Below are 10,679 nucleotides of genomic sequence, written 5' to 3' on the forward strand. Positions count from 1 at the left end.
CATGGTTGACATGGTTGTCACATGGTTCTCAAAACGGATGTCAGTATAGCAATTATGTGGCTGAATAACAAAATTTAATTGTATATAGTTAAAGTGCATAGTCGGGCAATGAAAACAAGTATAAATGCGTTCATTGGCCTTCCAAAAGTTCCAACATATCAAAATGACGATCAAATTGTGCTTACTTTGTCCAGTTTAGACCATTGAAATTATGGAAAGCCCCATATAAATTTAACACTGTTCTAAAAATAAATTCTGAAAGCGAGGCTACATGGGAATGTCAACACGGATATAGGCAGCCGGGAGGACGTTTTAGGATTCCTTTACTATAAATTAATTTCTTCGCGTGCAGAGCGATTTTGACAGGATATTTTATTTTTCTATTTCATAAGAAATTATACTAAATATATTAACACCATTTTAACCGACTTAAGCCTTCTTTTGCCCGACTATTCACTTTAAACAAACTGGTCAACAAAGTAGGAAGCAACATACATGTAAGTTTTATTTGATATTCCATTTTTCCTCAACTGCATTACATAACTTGGCACACGCGAGGGCTGCAGAAAGTGGATAGTTACTGAATGAAACAGTTTTCTCTGTGTAGGGTACATCAATCTGTGAGGAAGAAAAAAAAGAAATAATTAAGTATTCTACAAAAAATAATAAATAAGGAGCGCATAAAAACGTCATTAATCATGTCACAAGAAACAATCTTTTGTTATAATGTTAATACGAGTGATACTTGTAAATACATGTACATATGTTGAAATATGCAATTTGAAATAATTCTTCAAATGTCACTTCTATTGTACTTGTCTTTCATGTATCTTCTGTACATGTTGTGTTGTGTATATTTTTTGGAAAAAAAAATAAAAAATAAAAAATAAATTTAAAAAAAAGGAGTGCATAATTTGGTCAATTTTTGATATTTCATAAACTTATTCCCCAAAGTAAGTCCTAAGTCAGTTGGTAGATTTGACACCACTATAATCAACACTAAAATTAGGCTTGATAACTTTTGTCTCTGCAACAGGTCTGATCTTATTTGCATACCAGGGGAGGTAATCTATGTCTTATCAAGTTGCAAAAGAAATAAAATATAGAAACTACATTCAATCTCCTATATTTACATTTCCGTTTTCACCTTCCTTTATAACCTTACTAACCGGGCAATCGTTTACACTTGCGTAAACGCAGAGGGGCTGCTGCACAAGAACACAAACCAAATCACTGACTTCAGCCCTTATGTGAATGCGCATCCGGTTAGGCCAAAATATATGCCATGAAAAAGGTTCGATATCAACATCAGTTTGAATGAAATGGAAAGCATTGTGTTAATATTAAAAACATAAAAAAATTAAAACATATGGAATAAATGGATTAAAAACGCTGAAGTTATTGTGCAATTTTATTTACTCCCGGAACTTGACACATTTTCCCGCCAAATTGGAGCCAGCTGTTTTGCAATTCCATCAATTACTCAGCTGTTCCATCAATCGTATAACGTTGAAAAAACGAAGTTTTATTTCACCGGAACACTAAATTTAAATAAAATGGTCAGTCGAAATGTAAATATAAGGAATGTTTTTAATTTTTTGTTGTTTACTGGTGTGTAAACTGCATTTTTTGTACAGATATTTCAACATGATGCGCTGACGTGCGTCATTTAGAATATCTGTACAAAAAATGCAGTTTACACACAAGTAAACAACAAAAAATAAAAATCATTCCTTAATTCAATAGAAAATTTCATTCGAGATAAGAAAAAACCTCGTGGTATGGAAAAGTGAAAGGGTACTTAAAGTGACATAGGTCTACATGGTACAACCATCTGATGAGAGTATATCTAAAGATTAACTTGAATATATTTTTGATGTTATGGAGATATATATTACAAAAACCTGAGTGTACTCTAAATGAACCGCCATATACAAGTCAAATTCTGTCTAAGAAAGGCTGAAATTTTAACCCACGAATACCATAAACCAACTATACAGTGTCACTGTGAAAACAGGATAATACCTTAATACTGTTGAAACCTAAAACTTTTCTTCTTTCTATGCTCATCATTTCCTCCTGATTCCCTAACAAGAAATGTTTACCTTGCCATGGGCCATGGCTCCTATCACAAACACAACAGGTTCATCATCAGGGATAATCTCCTTAAGGTCAGGACAGACTTCGGCAGTGAAAGAGGTGCCAATCTTCTGACATCCAATAGGTAAATGGTCCGTTACTGGATTCTTTATCACCTTAAACCCCAGAAATAAATACTAACCAATATGTGTTGCACATATATGTAGGCATATCCCATTAATGAATGTTTGTCTTCTTCAAAATGACTGATGAAGTCAAACTCAATTTAGGATTAATAGAATGTGTTTGTTCTCTAAAGATAAAAGCCATATAAAATGACCCTGTTGTGTAAACTACACCTGATTTTAAAACTTAGAGATTAATAATATATCATCTCAATGTTTTACTACATCATTTTACTTTTATGCAGCATTAATTTAACCAACAAATTAGAAAGTGTTAGGGTCGTCCCGTTAAACTCAAATGTACTTCTTTTTTACCTTGAGTAGTTTCTGTGGTCCGTCTGCTGCATGGATGCTAAGTTTCCGTAGTAACTGTACTGTAAGAATATAACACATATTCTAAAATCAAATATTTTAAAATCTTTAAGGATTTAAATCCATATGTTGACAAAAACTTTTATTTAGAATTATCAAAAACTATATTTTTCAATTTCCATGTATGGTACGCTATATCACAACAAAGTCTTGAAATATTACAGAATTTTAGAACAAAATCAATTCTGAACATTTATGTGCAATGATGAATTTGTGCAATCATCATAATGGTTATTAAAGCATCAAACTGTCTTCCTATGGCATCTATGGTCTATATAGATGCCAGATCTTTGCAGACAATCTTCTTAATGGCCTGTAGACTTCCTTTCAAGATTACAGCGAGAGCAACCCCAAACTTCAAAGCCACACAGTCAACCACAGTGTACCAATATTCGATTATTTTGATGTACATCACTGGACCAAAATGAGTTTAAATTACCCTAGTCTTATGTTGCCTTCAGTTTTACTATGACATACCCTGGTAGTCCAGGAGTGGATATAATAACAGTGATAGTAACCCCTGGAGTATTGAGAATATATTTGACCCAATAACAGTGTTCTCCCTGAAGGTTTTTTTCCAGCTGGTCCTAAGGACCTGATGACCCTAAAAGTTACTGGTCCTGACTAAAAGTTATTGGTCCTTACAAAGTTGTAATTCATCCTTGTAGTTTATATACTAGCAAAGTAATAAATTTACTAACAAAAATACCCACATATCTGTTTAAGTATCGTGTGTTCTCAACAAAGTTGACTGTAAACCAGAATATTAATAATCACAAAAATTTGATTGGTACAGTATGATTTTCAGCCGTTCTACAATGGCATTGCTATTTTTGTTTTGTATATCTTTAGTACTCTATACGGACCAAAAGTTGCCGTTCAAAGGACTAGCTACATGGCAAAAATTGTCTGCCCTTCTATAAAGTTGCCAGTCAGACGGACAGACGTTAATTTCAAACGCTGCCCAATAAGTGCCAGTGTTCATATTAGTGCCCCTCCCCAAAATTTCACTTACTACAAATTAAATGCAGACTAAAACTATGAAAACTGTGTACATATTTGATTTCTATTGAAAATTGATAAATGGCTTATTTTGTGAAATAATTTTGTGAAATTTGGTCCTATGAAGCAGCCCTTCACTTTCTCAATTTTTAAACTCTTATTGGGTCGAATAGGGTATTATATTTACAGTATCAATAATTTACAAGTAGGTCTTATAGGATAGTATACGGTATGTAAATTTTCTTAATACAAACATCAGGGATTGAGCCAACACTACCGTATTTCACCGCAAATAAGACCCCCCTCCCAGAGAAGAAATAAAGGTCAAAAGTGATGGGGGGTCTTATTTGCGGACAACCCGCCTGATAACATCGATCTATGAGGTCGCCATCTTGGATTTTTAATGTCCTGTTATCGTTGTATATATATAATTACTTCTCGTTAAGGGTCTGTAGGTTCCTATATCCGAGCTTGGATACCTACAGGTATGCCAGGCGACCGATGCAGTGAGTAGATTAAGGTGGAGATTCAATGGCAATCACTTGTTGCGATTGAATCTTCATCTTACACTTTACAACCTTACCCATGAGTCCACAGAATCTGTCGAACGTGCGAGGAATCCTCGTCTGTGGGTTGATTTCTATGAGGACATTTTTCTCTGTGTGGATGTAAACCTGTAGCAGTCCTGCTCGATTCAGAGGACTGTCCATAAGCATCAGCAAACACTGAAACAAAGTCAAAACAATAATATGTGGATGTTCTGGTGTCACATGTGTGCCATAATCTTACCCTGATATTTACATGGTGCCCATATTTGATATTTTTGCATCATTAGAGGAGACAAACAATTCACAACTCACCATTTTACAAAATTATAATTTTGACCCCATTAACGATCAATCAACTGAATCAAGCCACCTCAAGGTAGCATGACATTTATAATTCTTAAGTTTGTAATACTTAATTTTCATGCACAAATGTTACTTCTCAAATACTTGAAGCATTTCTAGATGGGACTAGAGTCAGCAGACACTATGGAATGGGCCACGACAGGACAACAGTTACTTAACTACTAGCTGCAATACAATGCCTGGCTATTGATATATCTTCTTTTTAGCAAAATCAGCTGAGGGACAGTGTAAGACATAATTATTTACATTTGTTTATACTATATTTTCTTACACACAATATTTGGCCTTTTCTTGTAATACCCGAAAGTTTATTTTTGAAGGCTATTTAACCAACCGGAAACACACCCTCTTTCAATTGTCAGTGTTCTAACACGACTCTTACTCGTTTTGTTTACAACACAAACACCTATTTTATTGTCGCTCTTTGTGTTGTCAATTCCTTTTAAACGACACTTTACAATTAAAAGTTTACCTAGCTTCGAATTTGTTATATTTCATTTTATTCTAATGTTGATTTTCGCAGGTTGCATCAAACTTCGACATAAGTAATAAGTTCTTATTTTCGTTTTATTTATTTCTCAATATTTACTCCTTCTGAATTTAAAATGAACCACTTTCGACAGTCTCAATTTGGTTACGATTTAATCTTTTAAGTTGGATTTTAAATCGACTTTCATGTTGGTTTTACTTTAAAGAACAGTAAACAGATTTAAATCGTTCTTCCGCGCTTCTTGCAGTGCTCTTTTAAGTAATTTTTGTCTGATACGTGACCATACGTTACGTATAGAAACATTATGTCATAATCAACTGTACATGTATTTATCATATAAAACATATCTGTCTTCTTAATCTATGCTATGTTAACATTTTACATTTGATTCCCTATTCGCCAGACTTGCTTAAAATGACCATGTCGGGACCTGTTTCGCAGAATTATTTGTGTTATCCACATAAAACATTCCTATGGTATGTTGACATGCCCCAATTGAATCGTGAATATTGTCTGAGCATGCTCAAATTATATAGTTGGTGTTCACATGATAAATATTATTATTATTGTAAAGGGCGATTACTCTGTAAATTACAATATGATAATTGTTTGATAACATTCATCACAGTTCATACCGATTTTTGACTGCACATAAGGTTTTATAATGATGGGAGAATATTATACTAATAGTAACCGTCCACATGGTGTAATAATTGAATGCAAAGACCGAATACTCTGCATGATATAGAATTGCATGGCGAATGACTCGACTACATCTTTCCAAAGAACTCAACGTTGGGATAGTGTGACGTCATAATCGCAATATTGACTTGGGAGTGACGCCACAGTAGGAATATTAACTCGGTGTTTCTAAAAATGGAAACACCGAGTCGATATGCTAAATATATCTAATATCTAATAGATTACTTTAAAATTAGTTTATCAAGTTAATTATGAATATCTCCTAGAATATTAATTTAGTATCCAATAACAAGACAGAAATACTTTTAGGCCGATTACAAAATTTAATGAATTAACATACTTGGAAATAATGTCGATGTCATCATGAAACTGTACGGCACATATTTGTCCGCGATATTGATGTTGTCAGATGTTATTGCAGTTTGATCATTGATACAATGAGATTTAAACATCATTATTTAGATGAGAAAATCTAATAAAGAAAGAAAGAAATCAATAAGAAACCAGAAATATATCTGTTAGACATTAAGTTCTCGCTAAATACTTCCTAAAACCTTAATTTCCAGTACAATATGCACCTATAAAGCCCCTTTTCGGAGATATTTTGCACGTACAAAACATGTAACAAATAACTAATAAATAACCCACAGATATATATCCACAAGCCTACATAAGATTTCATCCTCGGCAACAGGTGTACCTGGTAGTTGGAATCTGCTCATAGTGGATGTACACAGACTGAGAGTACGTATACACCGGGGCTTTTACGCTCGTGGAACGCTTCTTTTACATAGAAAAATGTCGTTTAAAGTACGTCCGTGATAAATATTTGCTCGGTGTTCAACTCACGGCCAAGAATCCAAATATACAAGTTACCCACGGAACAGTAGAGTTATTCACCAATTCGTAGAAGCGAAATTGATGCTTTATTGTATTATACTTTGTCCTGTATTTCGTGCACAGTATAACGGGAATGTCATATCATGATTGAAAAGCGTGAGTTTTGTCATATATTCAAAGAAATATGTACCTAAACGAGAGACAGAGCTAAAACTGGATTCGGTGGTGCAGGCATGAAAATAAAGTCGGTCCTGGCCACGTGATGGTTTCATTTCGAAACTTTGTGGTGTGTTTTTTCCACACTTTCTTTCACACCTATACTCACGTTGTGTCTATTTTGATAGTGTGATAAATATCAACAAGTTTTATCAACATCCTTAAGCATCAATGGAGAACAATTTCCATAACAATATATCAATCCAGTTATAACTCGACTGGTCGACAAAATTATCTCGGAAGGTCAATTTTTCATTAATTTCGCACGATTATGAAGGTCGTCGCAAAATACATAATATATATGTATGCATTAACCTTTGATACTAATTTATACTTCTTCGGAAATTACACCAATAATTACCTGAATATATCGAATCAGTGCCAGTAGCACTCTCCCTTGCCGATTGTCTCGCAAATTGTTTGAATAATTAACTCGTAGATCCTCTTTCACTTACCGTTTACGAATTTTCCTCCATATGATTATGCTTTAATTCAAAGTACTTCTCATAGAAAGCATTCGAATTTTAGGATTTTTTACCGATCATAAACAGCACCCTTAGACATGGTATTGTATGGCTTGTAGCGAGAGGACTACACCACATGTACAGGTGGACATGGTATCCAGGTATATTCAAACCTAGACAGACAAGGTAATGTTACAGCTAAATGTAGGGATCGAGCAAAGAATACATTCATCATTTTGAAAATAATCCAAGGTTTTAAATCTTTAGTGTTTAATTTTAATTACAACATCTATAACTATATAGAACTATGCGAGATTTTATTTAGTAAATATATCTCTGCTACATAAATAAGGCATTTTCACTGTAAAATTAACAAAGACTGATTAATATTCATTAAGTATATGTCGGTTTTATTTTATATTATTACTTTCAACTCAAATCTAAAATATATTGCGTTTTCAAAAGTCCATATATTGCATTAAATATATATATATAATTTACATGAAATACAAGCATTTTTGCAAGTAAAACAACTTTGAATTGTAGCAAACTCCAGTCATATTGTGCTTTTTGGACACTTTTTATTTCCTAATAAGCTATCAGTTATACAATCGTATACCAGTTATACGTAATGCATAGCTAAAATATAAAATTTTGATGCATATCAATCAGTTATCTAGCGATATCTATGCAAATTGTCTTTCATTAAAATTATATATATATATATTTTTTTTGTTTTTGCTATTTTAAGTTATAAAAGTATTGTACGTAAAAATAGCTTCAACATTATTATCTTTATTAAAACCTGAATGTCTAAGATCATACAGAATTAAATCCACATCAAACTATAAAGTCTTCCGCTTATTGTAGAAACTGGTCGACAGTCAAATACCTACATGTAAGTACTCAATTCAGCTTGTTTTTATTTTGAATTACCGGTAAACACAATGTGTTTAAGATCTCAACCCTGCAAGTTATCTTGACCGTTTATTGCGTCATGGTCCAATAACTAATAACCTGTCAATTCGAACTCGTCCGAGATCTTTCCAATTTTAGTCTAAATACAAAGTTTCATGAAACTAAGTGCATATTTATTCAAGTTATTGTATTCACAAAGTCTAATAATAAGTATTAGTGCAAAGGGAAATAACTCTTTAAACTATCATCGAGTCAAGCTTATTTTAGAAGTCGTTAAATATATTTCTAATGTTCGTCTACATACAAAATTTCGTAAGCTCGGTTTATATTTACTCTTTTGGCATGTTATCGTGTTCACAAGGTTCCATACATTATTATTGCAAAGGGCAATAACTCTGTAAGTTATGATCGAATCAGGTCGATTTTCAAACTAATCCTAGATCTATCCAATGTTAGTCTACATACAAAGTTTCATTTAGCTCGGTGCATATTCAATAAAGTTATCGTATTCATAATGTCCAATAATAATTATTAGTGCAAAGGACAATAACGCCGTTAATTACAGCCGAATCAGGCTGATTTTCGAACTCGTCCAAGATATTTCCAATGTTAGTCAAAACACAAAGTTTCCTTAGGCTCAGTTCATATTTACTAAAGCTATCGTGTTCAAAGGACCCAATATAAATTAAAAGGACCCAATATAAATTATAAGTGCAAAGGGCAATAACTCCGTAAATTACTGTTGAATCATGCTGATTTTCGAAATAGGCTGAGATATTTGCAGTGTTAGTCTAGATACAAAGTTTCATTAAGCTGAGTGCATATTAACTAAATTTATCGTGTTCACAAGGTTCAAACAATAATTATTATTGCAAAGGGCAATAACTCCGTAATTTATTGTCGGATCAAGCTGATTTTTCAACCCGTTCGACATCTTTCCAATGTTAGTGAACATATAAAGTTTCATTAAGCTCGGTGAATATTTACTCAAGTTATCTCGTTTATTTAAGGAATGATTCTTATTTTTTGTAGTTTACTGGTTTTTAAACTGCATATTTTTACAGATGTTAGCGCGACATGTTGAAATATCTATACAAAAAAAAAACAGTTTACACACCAGTAAAGAACAAAACATAAAAATAATTCCTGATATTTACATTTCGAACAACTATTTCATTTAAATTTAGTGTTCCAATAAAATAAATCTCTGTTATTTTAATGTTATACGATTGTTGGAATAGTAGCTGGCTTCAATTTTGCGGGAAATGATGTCAAATTCAGAGAGTATACAAAATATGGTTCCGCATTAACTATATCAATTTTCATCCCATTTATACAATATTTGGTAAATATTTATTTTCTGATATATAACTTAAATTTACATTAGTCAATACAGATACAACAGGCCTAATCTATTGCGCATTCACACTACTTGCGGAAGTCAGTGTTCCGGTGTGTTATTTTGCGTAGCAACGTTACCACTGCGTTTACGCAAGTGTAAACGATTTCGCAGTTGGTAAGGTTATATAGCAAAGAGAAAACGGAAATGTAAATATAAGGAAATGTTAACGGACGTCGCACGACGGACGACGACGGACAAAAGACTATCGCAATAGGATAGGTCATGGTGACCTAAAATCTAGGATTGAAATGATGGAAATATGGTTAAATGCACATTATGTAGAACCTTGAGACACATCTTACATCAATAATTATTAATAACGTCGTAAAAACTCTAGATATACTCCTCTGTATACGTTTATTGTTATTTTGTATTCGTTATATGTGCGAGTAAGATTTAAAATAGAATTAAATTTAAATTGTAAAATTTAATCAATTAAATGTGTCTTAATATAATATACACAGCACTGGTACACCTCTATCTAATATGATGAAAATAATCGAAAGATACATACAGCAAATCGCTAGCAATCGACAGTATAATCACTATGAACCATACAGTCAATTCCGTCATGACCAGCTACAAGCCACCAGCACACTTACATTAGCTCTCGAATAAACCAATCTCATACTTTCCAGCACACTGAACATACTGAGATATGGCGTTATCAAATGATCCAACATAACTACCAAACTCATACTTTCCAGCACACTGAACATGCTGAGATATGGCGTTATCAAATGATCCAACATAACTACCAAACTCATACTTTCCAGCACACTGAACATCCTGAGATATGGCGTTATCAAATATCCAAATATCACAACTTATAACTACCAACATAACTCAAACTCATACTTTCCAGCACACTGAACATGCTGAGATATGGCGTTATCAAATGATCCAACATAACTACCAAACTCATACTTTCCAGCACACTGAACATCCTGAGATATGGCGTTATATCAAAAACTACCAAACTCATACTTTCCAGCACACTGAACCTGAGATAATCAAATGATCCAAATAACTACCAAACTCATACTTTCCAGCACACTGAACATGCTGAGATATGGCGTTATCAAATGATCCAACATA

The 10,679-nt window shown here is 33.2% G+C and overlaps 1 protein-coding gene across 1 annotated transcript; it reads right to left on the bottom strand.

Annotated features, from left to right (window-relative positions):
* Window positions 1-487: 487 nt before the first annotated feature.
* On the bottom strand, window positions 488-4,464 carry LOC138330910 (ribosomal RNA small subunit methyltransferase NEP1-like). Its single transcript, XM_069278394.1, has 4 exons — window positions 4,222-4,464; window positions 2,580-2,638; window positions 2,106-2,255; window positions 488-618 (listed from the first exon to the last, which is right to left on the bottom strand). The coding sequence occupies exons 1-4, from the start codon at window positions 4,352-4,354 to the stop codon at window positions 505-507; spliced, it is 456 nt and encodes a 151-aa protein (XP_069134495.1). The 5' UTR covers window positions 4,355-4,464; the 3' UTR covers window positions 488-504.
* Between the last annotated feature and the right edge of the window lie 6,215 nt (window positions 4,465-10,679).

Source organism: Argopecten irradians, chromosome 9 (assembly GCF_041381155.1).
Source record: "Argopecten irradians isolate NY chromosome 9, Ai_NY, whole genome shotgun sequence".
In the NCBI taxonomy this organism is placed as follows: Eukaryota; Metazoa; Mollusca; class Bivalvia; order Pectinida; family Pectinidae; genus Argopecten; species Argopecten irradians.